At 36.3% G+C, this 20,079-nt stretch overlaps 2 protein-coding genes across 2 annotated transcripts; both read left to right on the top strand.

Annotated features, from left to right (window-relative positions):
* Positions 1 to 3,435: 3,435 nt before the first annotated feature.
* On the top strand, positions 3,436 to 6,066 carry LOC147861637 (pentatricopeptide repeat-containing protein At3g09040, mitochondrial-like). The gene is made up of 8 exons (XM_087322417.1): positions 3,436 to 3,474; positions 3,713 to 4,222; positions 4,312 to 4,552; positions 4,672 to 4,746; positions 4,855 to 5,012; positions 5,063 to 5,159; positions 5,264 to 5,584; positions 5,966 to 6,066. Exons 1-8 carry the CDS (start codon positions 3,436 to 3,438, stop codon positions 6,064 to 6,066), a joined length of 1,542 nt encoding a protein of 513 aa, XP_087178543.1.
* Positions 6,067 to 14,015: 7,949 nt separating this feature from the next.
* LOC147861636 (O-fucosyltransferase family protein) lies at positions 14,016 to 19,364 on the top strand. The gene is made up of 9 exons (XM_087322382.1): positions 14,016 to 14,197; positions 15,179 to 15,281; positions 16,437 to 16,513; positions 16,617 to 16,705; positions 16,892 to 17,078; positions 17,329 to 17,510; positions 17,722 to 17,824; positions 17,927 to 18,258; positions 18,658 to 19,364. Exons 1-9 carry the CDS (start codon positions 14,060 to 14,062, stop codon positions 19,055 to 19,057), a joined length of 1,611 nt encoding a protein of 536 aa, XP_087178508.1. The 5' UTR covers positions 14,016 to 14,059; the 3' UTR covers positions 19,058 to 19,364.
* Positions 19,365 to 20,079: the final 715 nt, after the last annotated feature.

Genomic DNA, 20,079 nt, shown 5'->3' with positions numbered 1-20,079 from the left:
ATTTGAATTGAGATTTATTCACGCGCCTCGACTCTCTCTCTTTTCCTTGACTTTTCACTCTTCCTTACTATGACTTTCTCTTCGTGTCCCAATCGAATCTTCCGTGTTGGTTTCTTTTTCCCGGTGCATTGCCCTTTGGGTAAGATAGTGGACATGAAATAAACTCTGAAAGTGTTGATTGCCCACCCAAATCTTTAATGGATGTGTGTCAGTAACCCACATCTGGAATCGGTTCTGTTATGTGTTCTAAGCTGCAATCATGAGATGATATTTGTCTCGTGACGTTTTTTGGCTTTACCTTTAAGATGGTTGTGATTGGAAAAATGCCCTTCCGACTTGAAAATGACTTAACACATAAGTCACGAACCCTCATAATGATACAGTAACTAAAACGTTGTTGCTACAGTAACTTTTGAACACAATGGTGATTTTAATTTCATTAAAGAAGTCTCTCCATGGCCTTCATGTAATTTTGCACTTAGGCACGTGCGAATTGAGCTTCAATGTAACGATCTAATAAAAGTCGGAGTTGGCGGAAGTATAATTTCTCTAATCTTACTACTCCTCTAGTTTTATCACAAAGGTAAGTGGTTTGACGTTTATTTGAATATTAAAGTTTGTGTGAATTTCACATACCCACTCATTTCAATTATGAAATAGCACTAATTCATTTACCTTTGACAACCTTCAATCAACAAATGCATGTTTTGGTTCTAAAGGTTTTGTAAGGGTATTTCTATTGCAAAAAATCATTGTATAACATAGTGACCTCATTTTGTTGTTAGGGAGGCTAGATTCGTGGCAAAACATTGATACAAGGAACAAGATCTTTGTCGACACTGAAAGTGGTTATCGCATTAGATAACCTATAGCCCCTAACATATATCTTACATTTGTTTTCTGTTTAGTTGGCATTCCACCAACTTCTTTTAAGTGTCACTATTATGTATGGTTGGAATATTCATTTATCATGGTCAAACATGAGATAGAACAATTTCCATGCATAACCACCGTGTTGGGTGCTTTTATTTTTCACTTACTTACATGTAATATGGTTCACTGGGAAACACACATGCTTCATTTTATTTTTTCAATTACAAGTATATGCACTAGAATTCATGGTCCCCTTTTCAAACTACTACAAACCATACAATGAATAAAGCGTTGGACATAGCAAAAACCACCTTCTATAATGTGCGCAATGAATGTATAGAAGAAGGTGTGTGAATGCATATCTGTAGATGATATAAGAAATGTGGCACTAGAGCCTTCAAGTATAAACTAGATATAGTGACATTTATACTCGTTTTTTATCAACAACATCCATGGTGATCAAGCGATCCATTTTTGCCCCTTTAGGCTTTTTAGTGCAAATGCAAAACCTTTCTTATCACTCTCACATCTTGATTTATTTCTTGGTTAGATTCACCATTAATATTTCCTATTATTAGTTCTACATTGTATTATATTCCTCTTAAATAGGATCTATAGTGGCAAGAAGATTCTTTGGAATGGAGGGATTTCTAACACCGAGTAGTCCTAGGTTGTTGTCTAACAATACACATGATATGGACAAGCAATGTGAAAAGGAGTATCAAAATACAATATAAAACAGATGCCAAGGAAGGTTAGAATATTCTATAGGCAACACATTGATCAATCATATACTCCACTAAATTCGAGTCTTCACGTGGTTTAGAATCAATTCTAAACCTTTTATAACATATGGTGGAGCGCTCCTCCCGAGATATGGAAGGACCTATTGACATATTATTAACAATCCATGATCGGTGATATATTGATAGTCATTGTGCTTTAGGATATTAAATATTTAAAGAGTGTTGGCTTCTTTATTTTCTTCGCCAACCATTTAGTGACATTTAGAGCATTGGAAAACTTTCATATCTACCCATCGTAAGAGCATGAGGGCGTGGAATAGTGTTATAGAATGAGTTCCACTCACTCGGAGGAAGTGAGAAGTAGTGATTATACACGAAGGAAATGAGAAGTGACATCTTTGGAGTGTTGTCATCATTCTCAAGACTACATGGTAGAGTAACATGTCACATGATTTCCTTTCAAGCACACCACAAATGTCCACATGTTTTTAGTTTTTAATAGTTGGATTATTGCTACATGATCTATGCAAATATATGTGACCAAGGTTACAAATGTATGCACAAAAAGGTGCTCTTATCACTACTTGTGATGACGAGGGATTGAGTGTGATAGAAAATTGGCTAGTAATAGTCATAAATCATTGTTAACATGGTGGCTTTTATAATAAAAAAATGTAACATTCAAGTTGAGTCCATTTTGATAAGTGGTGAGGTGAAATAAAAATTTCCATGGAAAGTCTCTAATAAAAAAATGTGAGTGATTGGTCAAAGGAGACAAATATGGTCATCACCGAAGATGTTATATTGACTCAATAACCTGCACATATTGGCCATATACCGAATTTAGTAGATCTCTCAAGGAATCTAAGAGAAAGCTTCATGAAAGTTCATCTGATACTAGTAGGGTGCAAACCCTTTCATAGATTTTTAAAGGATCTTGTGTACTCACTACCCCAACCACACACATTTCTTTACAATTTTCCAAAGTGTGCTCGAGTTTTCTACTAGTCCCCAATGGAGACTTAAATCAATATCAACCATCAAGTTTGTTTACGTGAATTCTCAATATAGAAATCGATTGGTTTTCCGACAGGCATCTTATGATGCCAAAATGTCATGTTCAAGTTTCTCTTATCCTGCAAATTATTCATTTAAAAATACACACTTGACATTCAAAGAGGATGTGATTTCATTAAATAGAATTCTTAATCTCGAGCTAATGGTGATGGGCACCATGCTGATGATGGGCACTTCAAGGTGAGTCTCACATTACAATAAGAAACCCAACTTGTCCGAATACAACACGAAGCGATCGGATGAGTGTGGGTGTGGACGAGTAAAGAACAAAAAAGAAGGGTGTGCGAGAATGAATTGGAGATTATAGCAAATAAAGAGCTTTTTATTGGTTAGAAGGGTAGGTTGAGAAATATTAATAAGGGAAAAGTACTAGGATACCCCTGGAAGTTCTTCTATTTACCAAAATGCCCCTAGAAGTTCCAAATTTACCAAACTACCCCTATGTCCAAAAAATTACACTTTATAAAGTAATTATACACTCAAATCTTTGGTAAATAAGGATAATTCGGGTCCATTTCTTCCATCCTTCGTAAATAGGGCTTGTCAATTTGAGTGTATAATTACTTTATAAAATGTAATTTTTTGGACATAGGGGTAGTTTGGTAAATTTGTAACTTCCAGGGGCATTCTGGTAAATAGAAGAACTTCCAGGGGTATCCTGGTACGTTTCCCTATTAATAATTCTCTAATTTACAACGATACCCTTCTGTTTTAAGATATGTATTATGCCCTCCTGTCGATGGCGGTCCTTAAACAGAGTAAAGGATTGCCAAGGAAAGTATGTATGTACAGGTACGCGCCATGGAATCTCAGAGAGAGATCGCTCGATCTTCTCTGAATAACACGAGGAATATGAAATTAGAAGTTTTTTTTAGCATGCTAACTCATGTGATCGTCCTAAGTGAGACCGCCATGTTTGCAAGGTCTGATTGTTTCACGCAGAGAGAGAGACCATATGGCTCTATCACAAAGAAAATCCATGTTTAAATAGATCTAATGAAATAATCCATTGCAAGAACAATGACCAACAGATGCATTGGCTGTCATTTCGAGATCGAAATTCTCTTATTAAACAGATAAAATCGTGTGGAAAACGTAAAGATTTATCCACATCCCGAAAGCTATATATTCACGCAAAAGAATTTTTCTTACTCAGCACGATTGCTAAGTGTGGTTCATTGGAAAAAGCCAGCAAAGTGTTTGAGAAACTTCCCAATTGGGATGTCGTATCTTGGAGTGCATTGATTTCTGGATATGCCCAACATGGATATGGTCATGCTGCATTAAAATGCTTCAATGATATGCAAATTGCTGGTTTCTTGCCTGATGCTGTCACATTTACATGTGTTTTGAAAGCTTGTGCAAGCATTGGTTCACTTAAGATAGGAGAATGCATATATACAGATATTAAGAAGAACAGGTTATTAAGAAACGATGTCATTCTAGGAAATTCATTGGTTGATATGTATGTAAAATGTGGAATGACTGATAAAGCACACAAATTGAAATGCTCCCAGATCGAAATCGTATTTCTTGGAATGCACTCATCTCTGGACATGCTCAGCATGGACATGGTGAAGAAGCACTTAAATGCTTCAAATTGATGCGAGATTAGGGTATTTCCCCAGATGTAGTCACGTTTAAATGTGTTTCAAAGCTTGTGGAAGCAAAGGATCTCTTCTTAGGTGAGAAAATCCATACCAAGGCTAAGAAAGAGGGATTATGGGACAAAGATATTGTTCTCGGGAATATTTTGGTGGATATGCATGCTAACTGTGGTGCTCTTGAAAAAGCACAAAATGTATTCAAAGAGCTCCGAAGAGAACTGTTGTATCCTGAATTTCTTTGGTTGCAGGGTATGCCCAACATAGATGTGGTGATTTGGCCTTAAAATACTTCAGACTGATGCGAGATGAGGGTATCACACCAAATCTTGTTACCTTTACTTGCATATTAAAAGCTTGTGGAACCATAGGGTCTGTCAAAATAGGAGAAGAGTTACAAGAAGAGGTGAAGAAGAAAGGCTTGTTAGAGAAAGAGATTGTGCTGGGCAATGCACTGGTAGACAATGTATGTTGAGTGTGGATAGCTAGCAAAAGCACATGAGTTTTAGAAGAGATTCCGGAGTGAGATGTATCTTGGAGTACATTGATTGCAGGGTATGCCCAACATCGACATGGAGATGAAGCTCCCAAATGGTTCAAGAAAATGAAGGATGAGGGTGTATCTTCTCATGTTATTTATTACGCTTGCTTGCACACAAAAGTTTGTGGAAACTCGGGATCTCCTGAAGCAGGAAAAGAGATACATGCCAAGGTTAGCAAGCAAGGCTTATTACAAAAAGAATTGTCTTAGGCACTACCTAGTTAGATATGTATGCCAAGTGTGGTTTACTTGAAGAAGCACATGAACTGTTTAGAGAGCTTCCAGAGAGGAATTTTGCATGGAGTTCATTGATCAGAGGTATACCGAACATGGACACAGTGATTGAGCTTTGAAATGCTTCCAGGAGATGCGGAACGAGGGCATAGACCCTGATGTGGTAACTTATATTTGTGTTTTGAAAGCTTGTTGTAGCATCTGTTGTCTTCAAGTAGGAGAAGAGATATATGATGAGGTTAAAGATCTTGGTTTGTTAGGAAAAGATATTGTGCTTGGAAACACATTGGCAGACATGTATACCAAATGCGGGGCGCTTTCTGAAGCACATGAAGTATTTGAAAAGCTTCCCTGCCAGGATATAATCTCATGGAGTGCATTGATTGCAGGGTATGCTCAAATGGATAAGGCTAATAGAGTTTTTATCTCATTAAGACAATTGACATTAGAGGATACAATGCCAGATTCAGTTAGATTCCTCCTCTTGTTGAATGTGTGCAGTCATGCAGGTCTATTGGAAGGACGAGTGTTTTTTGATGATATGTGTAAAGTACACTGCATTACACCTCAAATGAGACTCTATACATGCATGGTCGGTATTTTTGGACGAGGTGGACATTTCAATTAAGTTTTAAGTGTTTTTCATATCATGCCATCTAGTGATCACCTTCCATTATTCTCATCACTTCTATTTTATTGGTGCAAATGGGTGAATTTGAGCTTGGTATATGGGCTTTTGACAAATTGATACAATTGGATGCAGAATGTCATTTTGTGGTAACACAATCCATTCCCATATGAAGGGTTCTATTGATACACCTAAATTTATATGCATATGACTTATACATGCCATTCCGAAAAAGTATGGAAATTTCTCATTTTGTTCATAGGGAACTCTCAACAGCATGGAAAGGATTATAAAAACATTTTTCCAAGCATCCAGTTTGAGGCCTCTAACACCAATGTTATAGGCCTCAAACAAGGATTATAGAACCATTTTTCTAGGCATCCAGTGTGTTTAAGGAATATGATGTAGCATAGTTTTTATAAAACCTGGCAGCATATGTGTCAATTATTTGTACCATGACACAAAGGCATGAGATTGAAAATATATTGAATGCATGTATTGACATTCAGGATGAAAAATATACATAAATCAAAATGGTAGAAACGAGACATTATGGGAAAGTTATGCCTCCCACTGCCTCTTGATTCATCGAGAGATGAGTGGGAGACAAGTAAAGACAAAGAAAGAATGAATAAAGTTACAAAGGGAGCCTTAGAAGTTAGAAGTGACACATGAGTAAATTTGAAGGCAAAGATTAGATGAGAAAGATACACCATTCAAATATCAAATTATATGAAAAGAACAAAGGAAAAGCAAACAGCCTTCCCCCCAATTCTTGACCTTCACAAAAAAAATCCGAAATAGAATTTTTTTACCCTTGTATTATGATTTACTATCACTTTCTTCACTTTGAATCAACTTCGTAGATAACACAATTTTCTTACAATAGACCGCCTCTTAAGTAGGCAATACCAATTTTGCAAGATTCGCTTTTTGAGAGAACTTGGCAATGAGTTTCAAGTCAAAAGGATCAATGAATGCATGGTCATTAGGAAGCTTTGTACTGGGCTTTTAGTGCACATTTACACCAACTGTTAAGTCATCTGTTGCATGGACCATGTGGCATAGAAGGGCGTTGCAAATTGTTGATAGCTTCAAATTGGATTATTAGATCTATATTGATTAGTACAAAAGCAATCATGAAAGTGTTGCAATGGAATTTATCTAGATTAGATTTAACATATAATATATGTCCCCATGTCTCTTCTTCCTCAAACTCAATTTATGCCAATAATAAAAACATATTTGAGGCAAGATGGTGATTAGATATTCTTGTAGATTGTTCCGTTTGTAGAGGCACTATTACTCTTGAGACAATAATGTGAATAAACATGACAATGAATTGATACTAAAACTAAGGGAAGTAGTTAGACGTGAGAATCAATGTTATTGGCCTATCGATGGCATCTAGTTGACTTCCATTGATTGCTATCCATACTTGTTGTGAAGTATTTGATATATATATATATATATATATATATATATATATATATCAACTACCTTAATGGATCACTCTCGTGACCACAAAATAACTATATGGTTGACAAGTGTTATTGTATGCTAGCATCACGAATTGCTTTAATTCCAACTAGAATATGACTATTATGATTGACATGTCGAATTGCATACATTCATGGACCACGTTCGCAAAGAAATCAAGCAAGGCAAAGATTATGCGCATTATTGAGTGCTACCACATACATACATTGATGGGTCATAGAATTGATTTGATTACAACAAGAATATGACTATTATGATTGACTTGTAGAATCACATACATTCATGGACCGCGTTCGCAAAGAACTTACAAATCTTATTTTTATGGACCGGTATGAAATTGCGAAAGAACTTACAAGTCTTATTTTTATTGATCATTTTGTTGTTTTTTGAATTATTGGAGCATAGTTTCAATTTGGTTTGATGTATTTTGTCTAAAACAATGTAAATTTTTTGAAGAGGATTTTGACATCGATATAAAAAATGCACTTAATAGAATTGCGCACTTAATTGGGCACACACTTAACCGAATGGTTACTGTACATTCATGGACCGTGTTCGCAAAGAAATCGCAAGGCAAAGACCATGCTCATTATGAGTGTTACCACAAGCATTGGTGGGTCATACTCCCCCATTCTTGATCAAAGAATGGCCATCATGGTCTACTAATGTTATCACATAGGGCTTCTAATAGTTATCAAGTGTTATTTACATAGGCCCAACTCTAACATAAAGTTGTAAAGTTCATATCTAGAGTCTCGTTACCATTTTTGTGACATTTGTTTGATGATCATTTTTCCTCAGTGTAAAAGCATTGATGTCGATATACTTTTTGAGTTTATTTATTTGTAGAGCCCTTGCTCTATGATAAAGAGGTAGATATCATAACTCAAGTTGCATTACCATTTTTGTTGATTTTGGTGGATTTAGATGTAAATTTAGAGTACATGACATAGGCACATCACTCTCACTAATGTGTCGTCGTGTTCATAAAATAAATGTTGATAGTGCAAGAGGTAGAGAGATACGGGGTGAGCTTATGAATAAATCTATATCTTGTAAGCGTCATGTAGAAGTATGCCATAACACGACGTTTAACAATGGAAAGTTGATATCATGATTAGATTCATGGTAAAAGGAAGTAATGAGAACCCCTAAAGGATATATGATCTGACATGAACTTCAAATATATATTAATATTTAAGTCGCTCTAAAGTTCCTTTTTAGGTGTGTTTACATTGACAACACACTCTTTACCTTTTATTAATGTAGTAAAAGCATCGATGTTTCTAGTTTCAAAGACCACTATTTATAGACCCCCTTCTCTACCATAAAGGTGTCGAAAATGATGTTGGTGGACTGAATGTGAGGTAGTGTACGGGCATTACAATTGTTAATGCACCTCTCTATTAAATAAGTATCCGTTATGTTAAATCAGTAAGCACAAGAACAGTTACCAATTCATGAACGTGTATCACATACGCATGTTGAATGAGGATCTTATGATTATATTATATACCAATACTTGTGTAGAATGAAAGAATGATAAGAATCTATGAGTTTTGTTTTGAATGAGTGTAATTACATATTACTCACTACGAGTGATTAGCTTTTAATTAACAAAACTTACATCATAATCTCTTTCTTATGTATATCACCATTGTATTTTTCTTAGTTTGTCTAAGAGCGCATTCGCGTCTAGTAAACCTATTGAGCCTCATATCAATAAGGACATGTATGATGTGCAATACACTTTTTAACAAAATCTTTATGTATACTCATTCAAAACATTTCTTTATGATATGTGTTTAGAACAAATAACAACTTATTTGAAATTGTCTCTATGTATATCAACATCACTTTGGTGCACTCTTGTAACTAGAAAATAGTTGGTTGTCTCATATATCAACCCACTTCGTTACACATATGTAGCTCATGTACTTCTTTGTTCGTAGCTCATCGACTTTTCCGAGAGCATCTCCATTCAATCCACCTAAATGCAAAGGAATATAAAATTTAGTGAATCCTTTCGTATGGAAGAACATAACCATTCATTGCCTAAGTTTTTAGATCTTAGTTTTGCATTAATCCGACATTGCAAAAATAGTCGTTTTTTCATTATAATAATATCCTTCAAAATGAAATGCAGTAGCATTGCAAAGGTGATCCAATGTATTATCATGTATGTTGGGTAACATTAATGCTCAATTATGTTTTTGTCGTCTACTTGTCATTTCTTTATTCGAGTAGCCAAATGGATGAATGTGGCTTTTTCTCAAAAGGTTTTTGGTAAGAATCAAAACAACAAATTTATTGCTTCAGTAGTTAACACAAGTTTTCTTTGGTTTGTCTCACAAGCCGAATACAATAGCTAATAACTAAAAGCTAGAAAAAGTAAGCCATTTCCATGTTTAGTTACCATATCCTTGTGTCCACGAAACCAACAAGTAATTTCTCCTTTTGGTAGCGTAAAATGGCATAATGTTAATAACATGCAGTTAAAACATTTCTCAGCTACACGACAAGATTTAGAATAACACTAAATGTGTACATTTGTAGATTGTAAAGGTTTACCATTGGGGTCTCGAGAAACGAAAGATGGTGGCATTATTTTGAAGCTTGATTTTATTCCTTTAATATATACCTATGTTTGCATTAGCACTATTCTCAATGCTATAAAAACCAAAGGCATAAAAATTAAGCCATGTCTAAGATTCGACTAATTTTCATAAAAAGAAGAAAAAATTCGAGAAGTGAAAGATGGTGTTTATTTGATCATGCACCTACATGTGAAAGCTATAATGGTCTAAAAGTTCGCAAGAGCTTTCACATCCCATGATCATCTCCACACTTCCATGATTAACTCCAAGGCACTCCATATTGGCCAACCCATCCAAAGCCCAAATCAATCGAGCCACTTGTGGGCACCCCTTTTGTATGGATGCGGTGAAAACCTTTAATGGTTCTCACAAACTTCAATCAAGCAAGTTTGAAGTAACACTACAACTTCAACCACTTTACAACACACAAAATCCTAGGGGGATTTGTTATCCCCACACCAAAAGTCAACTTAATCTTGGGCTTTTTGATAGTTACAATATTCATTTGCATGTACTTGCTTTTGATCAATATTGATTAGAGAATGAACGCTGCCAAAAACATCTATGGTATTTACGATGTGGAATCTAGAGACAAAATCAACCATAGATTTGTGAAAGCTACCTTTACACAAGAATCTAGCATAACATTTGTAACTGCTATATTTTGATTGAGGATGTTTACATGTACGCAATTGAACGTCACGTTCATCCGATCTCCATAGCGTGCGTGATATCAACTTATTAATCTTTAGTTGCACCCTTTTAATTACGAGGTTGTGGAAAGACAAAGACTCATAAAAATATGGTCATTCATAAGTAGAGGTTTTGATCGGAATACACAATTTACACAATTGGATCACGTCGATCATTGGGATATTATATCTAAGATCTTCTTATGAGGGCACTTGGTCTCAGCCCTCTAGGCCTCTCCCTCATCTTACAATTCTCATCTCTCGTAGATGTATACATACACATCAAATCGAGTTTTTGTGATTTTACTAGTGATTGAAGTAGACTAGCACAAACATATTTATACATGCATAAGATATTATTCCTTCGATATACTCTTCTATTTGTCATCAATACTTTATATTCCTTAACATTTGGCAAGGTGGAAAACAACCTAACCACTGGGGATGTAGCTCTCTCTCTCTCTCTCTTTGGTAAAGCACACAATTATATTAATTGTATGTAAAATCCACATTTACAACACTTCTTAGTCTCCTCTACCTACCTATCATATGTAGGGAGAGGGACGTCTTGTAATGCCAGTAGAAAACCTCAATGTGCATTTGAGGAAATGATCCCCACATGCTCTAACATCCAGAAATTCCACATTAACAATACCTTTCAACTTCTTCATATAGACTTTCACCTCATGTTTACTATCAAACATGAAAGCATTACGCATATTCCAATTGTGTTATTATCATTTGAAGTTTGAACCATACATGTGTGTGTGTGTGTGTGTGTGTGTGTGTGTGTATGTATATATGTATATATACATACATACATACATATATGCTCTCTGTCATGGCGTGTTTGACGTGTTTTTGCTTTCTTATAATCCTATAAAAGCACATTGACTTGAAATGCTCAAATCATACAAACACAACAATGTCGGGACACCGAATAATTTGAAGTTGTCATATTGTAAAAGGGGATTTAGATTTTATCAAAATTTTGGTGATCTTTTGGCTATTGTAGGTATGCATGGTGTCGGGTTGGTATTGGCATCATTAAATGCAACCATTTTGTTGTGATTGCCATGTTATTATATAATGGGCGTCTTTTACATTATTGGAGTCTTGCTAAGACTTACAAGCATCTAAGAGCGTAGAATAGGAAGTAGGTAAGTTGTTGCTGACTTGGAAAATGAGCGGGAGCTAAAACCTTGCAATCGCCATAGAGATGGGATGCATATGCCTACTTTTGCCCATGTTTAGGCATAATTAGAAAAGTAGCATGTTAAGAAGAATGTGGTAGGTTGTCATCATGATGAGCTGCATCTAAAAGACTGGTTGTTGGTCGGATTGAACTAACGAAAAGATATGATTGACCTTGTAAAGTAATGGCTTACAAAAGGCGAGTACCTCACACAAATGTGTTAGGTCACAAGTAGGTTATATTTTGCTCAATGGAGTTTGATTGGTTGTTGAGTACCATATCACATTACACACACAAACATAGTCATGTCAATACTTATGCATATGCAGTAGAACATGACATTGAATCTCCTCTCAACATTCCAAGTGTATAATTGCCCCATCCCATGCTCACAGTTAACCTGTGGCAAACTCACAAAGGGACACTTGCCCCACCAAACTCGAGAGAATCATGAAGCTTATATTTTGAGCTCCCAACTGTCGCACATGTATACCACGATCATGTGCTTGAAAGTATTTGTCGAAATAGTAGACAACTAATCTTTAAACTTCGGGAAAGTTGATTGAATCACCGTTAAATAACAAGCTTCCACAATATGAAGCGTACGCTTCCGTTTGTTTTTGAAGTATATGCTCAACTTTCGGATGATTGATTGCTAATGAGGAACCTTGCGACAAGAGTATCTTCGTTAAGTGGGCACCAACTATATGTAGAAGGAAGAGCTTTCGAGAAAAACAAAGAAGGGAGGAAAACAAGACACGTGTGCACACGTGCGAAAAGAGATCATCTTAAGAAACCAAAAAACCTAAAGTGCAAACTATATACATATGTATATGTAGGTGAGCCTCACGGGGCAAAGGCAAAAAGACCTTATCCCCCAAAAAACACGCACGTGTGTCAAAAAGAGAAGAATAATAATAAGGCACGTGCATGGGCAAACCCAATGGAAAGGAAGAAAAGTGGGCACTTAACTTATTATTTATTGGCTTGATTTTTTGTTTATGTTTAAACTTTCTTGGGCAAAATCAAAAAGAAATATTGAATTTTTTGGAAAAAAAAGAAATATTGAAAGAAAACTAAGTAGCAAGCAAAAGGATCTTCTTCTTGTTGTTGTTATAAAATTATAATTAGTAAATGATATAAAAACAAATAAAAAGATATGCAAGCAATAACAAGCAGGGGCTAGTCTGTAGGGGGAGCAGGCCAAAGGGCCCTTGTTTGTTCTAGCGTGTTTTTGGTCCCAAGCGCAGTGTCTGTCACGTTTCGTGAGGTGGTCGCAGGGCTCTGCCTTGGGAGACAAGAGCCGACACCATCTTCTTCGACCCTACGTGACTACAATGCATGGTGGCTTGGCTTCATATACATACATACATACATACATACATACATACATACATACATGTACATGCATGTATGACATGCAACTCGAAGATGTGTTGGTCTCGTATGTACCCGAGATTAGAATGGGTTGCTTGCCCTGGCGTAGATGCGGATAGCCATCATGATTCATGCATGTGGTCTGTTCGACCAACCCTTGCATCCCACCACCCCCATTCCACATTAGGGCACCTTGTAAATTAAGGCGAAAGAGGAGGAGACCCTCTCCCCCCCGGAAAAGGGCACATCGTGCATGCGGAACGTGTGCCCTACATTCCACAAAAAGGGTTGTGGCATCTACTATTTTACTAGCATCAACAGTAGTAGTAGCACTGACTGGTAGGGCCACATGGTATACTGGTGGTGCATGGCCACAAGGGTCCTTTTTCGGGTTATTGCGACCGTCATCAAGGATGGGATGTCCGGGCAATGCGAGCATCGGGGATGTGCAAGCATTGTGTCCATCGGGATGTCCGGGCATTGAGACCATTGGGATACCCATGCCATTGCAAGAAATCTAAAGAAGAAATATATATATGAGAGAGAGAGAGTTCTCAAAGAAAGACCTAGAATTTTGATGCTCTCTCTCTCTCTCTCTCTCTCTCTCTCTCTTTCTTTTCTCTCCCTCTTGTGCCTCTTTGTCTCTAAATAATTAGAAGATCAAAAGTGGAAGGAGACAGACATGCATCAGAAGACACACACAAACACATATTCAGTTTGCATTGAGCTCCCATGGCTCCTTCATCTTCTTCTTCATCTTCTTCATCTTCATCAGTATTTCTGCAGACCACTCATACTGCATTTCTAAACGAAGTGTGGCGATTTCAAGCTCTTCACATAACCATGGTGTAAAGCTTCTGTCTTTACATCTCTCTTTCTCTCTCTCACTCACTCACTCACACTCACTCACACACACACACACACACACACACACACACACTCCCTATATACGTATATTCTGTCTCTGTAAACGTATATATCGGTGAAGCTTTTCCATGGCTTGCTGTGTTCCTCTGCTACTCCTTCTCTCCCTCGTCTCCCTCACCTCTGTTCCTCTCCTCCTCCTCGACCTCGAGGTCTATGGGTCACATGAAGAAGAAGAAGACATGTACATTCCTTCTTCATCCACTCAGGTAACTCAGCCTTTCACTTAACACAAAACGTTACGGCTATGGCTATGGCTGTAGCGATTCACTTCATTTCTTTCGCATACCAATATTCTCCCACAACAGATGTACATTACTTATGCATATGGCTATGGCGATTAACATCAACTCTCATACTAAAGCAAAATTCACAGACAGAACAAAAACTAACAGATATAGCGATTAACTTAATTACTCCTATAATTACTCGGTATATTTTGTGATTATCTTCTTCTTCTTCTTAAATTCTCTGCAAAAGTTTCTATCTATTATTATAAAACTTTCAATTATTTCCTACAGCATTTTCAATGTTTGTTTTAATTTTTCTTCATTATTTCTTTTTCTTTAAAGTAACGATGACTCCTCCATGACTGTTTGTCTCCTAAGTCCTTTTCTTGCAAAAGCTTTGCTTTGAGTAACGTTTTTCCAGTCTAACTTTCTTAAAATTTCTTCATGATTTTCTACGCTTTCTTCTTCTTCTGGGGCAATTGTTTTCCTTCAAAGAAATGCTGTTTTCTCTAGTTTCCTTCATGCATACATGCGCTTGTTCTCTTCAATTAAAAAGAAAATGAGATTTTTTTGTTATTGTTTTCCTTAATTTCAATTCACCTATTCTCTTTGTAAAAATCGATTGATTAATGGCAACAAAAGCCCTAATTGTAGTTAACTAGTTCTCTTTGTAAAATCGAAGTTGTTAATGGGGAAGAATTATTATCCCTTGTTGTAAGCTCAGTTGTTCTCTTTGTAAAAATCAAGTGATTCATGGAAAAACATAAGCCCGATCATAATGTCAATTGATTTTCCCTATTTGTAGAAGTCCCTTGTTTTCGTTGTTAAAATCAAATGATTAATGGGAAAAAGAAACCTAATTCTAAGTAAATAATTCACAGGTTTCCTTGGTAGAAATTAAACGATGAATGGAAGTAGATAAAACGAAACCCTAATGGTGAGATCATTTGTTTGCTTCAGGGGCTAGTAGTATCGACATCAGATTCTAAGGATAATTATCTCTGGGCATCCAAGCATGCGATCTACTACCGTGGATGCAGTTCCTCAAGTGATTCTTATCCTAGTAAGCAGATGAAGGACAATAAAATGACGACGATGATGATGATGATATTATTCCATGACCAAACTTTTAAGTTCATAGGAACTAACGACAGTAATCATAATTCTCAATGCATTAAAAAGAGCACTAAAAAAGAGGATGTGATTATCCATGCATGCAATTTAAACTTACACGAAGAAGCACATGGTTATCTGTTACAAGAAGTATTTAACAAGTCAATTAAATTCTTCCCGTCCTATTGTTTCTTTATATGCTTAACACCTCTTCCAAGGAACAAACTTTTTTATTTTTTCTCTTTAAAGAAAGAAATGAACTTTTTAGTGTCGAATGATGAGAGTGAAAGAGTTTCCTGTTTCTTTTCTCTTGTGTTTTATGTGTGGCCTAAGTGATGCTCACTTTGTCCTGCAATTTCCTTTTGTAATTAATAGTATTTGTACATGCCACAATTTACAATTACTCTTTACCCTTGAGGAGAAGAGAGAAAGAGAGCTTCTTTTCTTTTACTTTTCAGTAGTTTGTCATGCGATTTAGACTTTGCACTTTTGGATATTTTTTTGCATTGTACATAAGTTAATTTATAATACCCTTTACCAGAAGACCAGAAGACCAGGAGAGAGAGAGAGAGAGAGAGAGAGAGAATAGTGGTGGGGCATCTCCATTGGATAACATATATGAAACTTCTGTGATATTTTGCTTGAAAGTTTGTATAAAGTAAAGGTCTTTTAGACTCCAGTGTCATGTTTTTCTAGAGAGATAGTCGAAACCAATGAAGACTACTTATTATTAAGAAAAAGGCCCTGAGTTCATCTTCTATTTCCCCAAATGCCCTTGAGCTTTCATATGTCCCAAACTACCCCAAAGTAGATCAATCAAATCAACTGCTGAAGCAACACATACAAAGTGAGAAAAGGGGAATGAATTGAGTATGTGATCACACTTTTGGGGGCTGACCAAGAGCATTTGGGGTAATAAGGAAAACTCAAGGGCACTGTATAAAATAATGAAAAACTCCGGAATATTTTTGGAGTTTTCCCCCTACTATTATCTGTAGTGTATTAGTGGGTTTTGATGACCATAAAATTATGTTATGAGTAGTGTTCAACAAGTTGAATGAGGAAAATATAATTGATCATCATTTGCTTCAATGGATATGACTAGGAAGCATATCAAAATCCAGGTCTACTGGCTATATTCTAATCCAGACAAGTGGAGGGTTAAACCAACAAAGAACAGGGGTATTTTACTACTAACCTTCTATAAGCCAATGTTTATCTAAGAAATAGAAATAGAATAATTTTCTTCAAAACATTTCTCATGATCATGTTAATTGTGTGATAGATAATTGATGCTGTTGTTGCTGCTCGAATTCTTAATGCCACATTAGTTGTACCTGATCTTGATCACAATTCTTTTTGGAGGGATACTAGGTCTGCTTCTTATCTTTGATTTACCATGGCCTTTTCGATTATAAACATCTTATTATCTCTCATGGATGTAAACAATGCAGAAGAAAAAAGTTTAGATCTTTGCTATTATTTTTAATGTTTTAGCCTTCAGCTAATACCTATGTATATGCACATGATGTTCTCAACGATTTGTTACTGTTATTGCAGCAACTTCAGTGATATCTTTGACGTGAACTGGTTTATCTCCTCCCTTAGCTCGGATGTACCAATTGTTACGAAACTACCACTGAAGCCTGAACTCAGTGAAGAAAGAATATACTCTACACGGGTGCCAAGAAAATGTGAACCGGAGTACTTCAAGGAGAAAGTACTGCCCCTCTTGGAAAGGAAGAAGGTTAGTCTACAATTCTATATTTGAAGATCTGTTTTATAAGTGAAAAGAATTTTCATTGTTAGTTTGGAGAAGGATAGTAATTTGCACACATAATGCTCACAACAAATTTAATGAATTGTTCTAATGAGAAGGGGCGGTTATTTTATGAAGCCTAACCAAACATCAATTTTGTAGATAAAGCATTGTTTGGTAATATGGAATTCCAATCCTTGTTATTTTATTGAGAGTAGTTTTGTGTGACATTGTGCAGGCTATTCGCCTAACAAAGTTCGACTACAGGCTTTCAAACAGGTTGGATGTAGATTTGCAAAAGCTTCGATGCAGAGTAAACTATAATGCCCTTCGATTCACCACACCCATCAGAATGATGGGTGAAATTTTAGTGGAAAGGTTGAGACAGAGAAGTGGAAGATATATTGCACTTCACCTTAGGTACTCAACTAGAAGCAAGATGCATGAGCTAGTTATTTATTGTATTGACTATAATATCATAATAAGCTGATTTCTAGGCAATAAGTGTCCAGTATTGTTTGCCACATACTTGCAATGACATTGTTTATATACCAATGCATATGTACATGTATTGTGGTCTCTCAATCCTATATATGGTATATATATCAAATGAAGAGTGATTGCTATGCAGATTTGAACCAGACATGCTTGCATTCTCTGGGTGTTATTTTGGAGGGGGTGAGATAGAACTTCAAGAACTTGGCAGGGTCCGTAAGAGATGGAAGTCATTACATGTAAATAAATGCCTATAATCCCAGTATAAGTTTTGCACTTTGCAAGATGTAACAATGTGATCTGTTGCTGAGGAAACGCCTTCTTTTTATTGATCTCTTCAGCAAAAGAACCCGGAGAGGGAGAGGAGGAATGGGAAATGCCCTCTTACACCAGAGGAGGTTGGATTGATGTTGAAAGCTCTTGGATTCGGGAGTGATTCTTATCTGTATGTAGCATCAGGGGAGGTGTATGGTGGGGAGAAAACCCTTGCACCTCTTAAGGCTATGTTTCCAAAGTTTTACACCAAGGAAAATCTTGCAACAAAAGCTGAACTTAAGCCTTTTCTCCACTATTCATCACGCATGGCAGCAATAGACTACATAGTTTGTGATGAGAGCGATGTTTTTGTCACCAACAACAATGGCAACATGGCTCGTATCCTTTCTGGCCGCAGGTAAGATTGACCGTGTTCACACATACTCACATTGACCTTATTCCTTGCTCATGAAGTAGTTGAAGTTAGCATCAGGTATCAATTGTCGCAGCCAGAAATGACATTGTTCACACATACTCACATTGACCTTATTCCTTGCTCATGAAGTAGTTAAAGTTAGCATCAGGTATCAATTGTGTGCCTCTTGGTGACATTGGGTTTCTCATTATGCAGCACTTGTGATATTCAGCATTATCTAAGGAGAGAAATTTAAGGGAAATGGGATGTTTCACACAAAGAGAAATGCTCAAAAATACTTGTGTTGTGCACTGTTTGGAAACATCTTTTGACATTGTTTTGTTTTGTTTCTAAGCACATTTTAATAGTGAGCTAGCTTTCTTTTATTTTTTTTGTGTGCAGACGATATTTTGGTCACAAAAGGACCATACGACCTTACACAAAGAAACTTGGATCCCTTTTTCTTGCCAAGCCGAATATGACGTGGCATGAATTTTCATCCAAGTTGCACAAGATACAAAAAGGGTTCATAGGAGAACCCAATGAGTTGAAGGTAGGAACAGGACAGTTCTTTGAGAATCCTGATGTATGCATTTGTGAGAGCCCAAAAGCTTTGGAAGATGAGATCATTCAAACAAGATCATTCAAAGAGGACAAAGATGAAATGAGTATTGTCCCTCAGCCCAACAGTGATGATGATGATAGAGATGATAATGAAGAATCAGACCAAGAGGATGAGTCATATAATTATAATGGTCATCATCTACCCCAGGGAGAAGACTTACCATGGTTTTCAGATTAACACAAATATGCCAAGCAAAACATCCTAGTGTATATATAGAAGAAACCCCACTTTTTCTTGTCTTCCTCCCTCATCTTCTCCATATATCATTGAGATACCACCAATTCAGGCTGTATAGAAACTCTTGAGATCTTTCATTGTTATCCAATCACATTTTTTGCATCGGATTTCAGCAAGGTGAAATCCTTACTATCATTAGAAAAATCTACAAACATTAAGGGAAAAAAGACTACAAAGGCTCATTAGTTGTATATACATTTGAGATATACAAAGTAATATATAGACAAACTACAGAAACGTCATATCATGCCAGAACATTTATAGTTCTTATAGTAAATTATCCTGTGGGTATAAAATTGCTACAGTACCTTGACTTGTGTGTTTTGAATAACCTAACCTAACTAACCTTCAGACATTAGAATTTTTGTTAGAATGCAACTTCCAAATGACTACTTTCCTCTCCACTCCTGTGGAGGAAATTCTGAAAGATCAGGTCAATCCAATTGATGTTTAAAATGTTCATTCCTCTGTTTACAATGAGATGAATTGGTGTCTAAAATCAACAAATTCCACGTAGGTATAAAGTATTGTGTTCAAAAATCTGCAAGGTACATTTCATTTACCTAGTCTTGGAACTTGAAGCTAAATAACACAACTGCATAACTTTAGGAAAAGTTGCTAATTCTATGTTAGAACATGAATGTATAATACAAATTCATTTGCATGGATGAGAAAACAAGTTGAATGTTTGCCACGAATAAAACTAATGGTATACTACTGTATTTCCATGAAAGAAAGAGAATGTTTGGGTTGTTAGGTTGATGGGGAGAGTTCAAATGAAGGAAAATTGGGGGTTAATGTCATGCTTTCCTTACCCTCAGTAATAGTTTGTTATGGGCTGTTTCCGGCTATATTTTTTACCTATCAGATATATATGTGGACACCATATAGCAACTAAACCTCTTGTTGATCCTACATAAGCATACTGAAGAAGATTTTTACTTCTTTGCAGCCTCATTATA

Source organism: Azolla caroliniana, unplaced genomic scaffold (assembly GCF_043228905.1).
Source record: "Azolla caroliniana isolate FFs.n. ecotype wild unplaced genomic scaffold, voAzoCaro1.0.p SCAF_7, whole genome shotgun sequence".
Lineage (NCBI taxonomy): Eukaryota > Viridiplantae > Streptophyta > Polypodiopsida > Salviniales > Salviniaceae > Azolla > Azolla caroliniana.
Note: the sequence above shows the minus strand (reverse complement) of the source record. Positions and strands in the feature narration are given on the sequence as shown.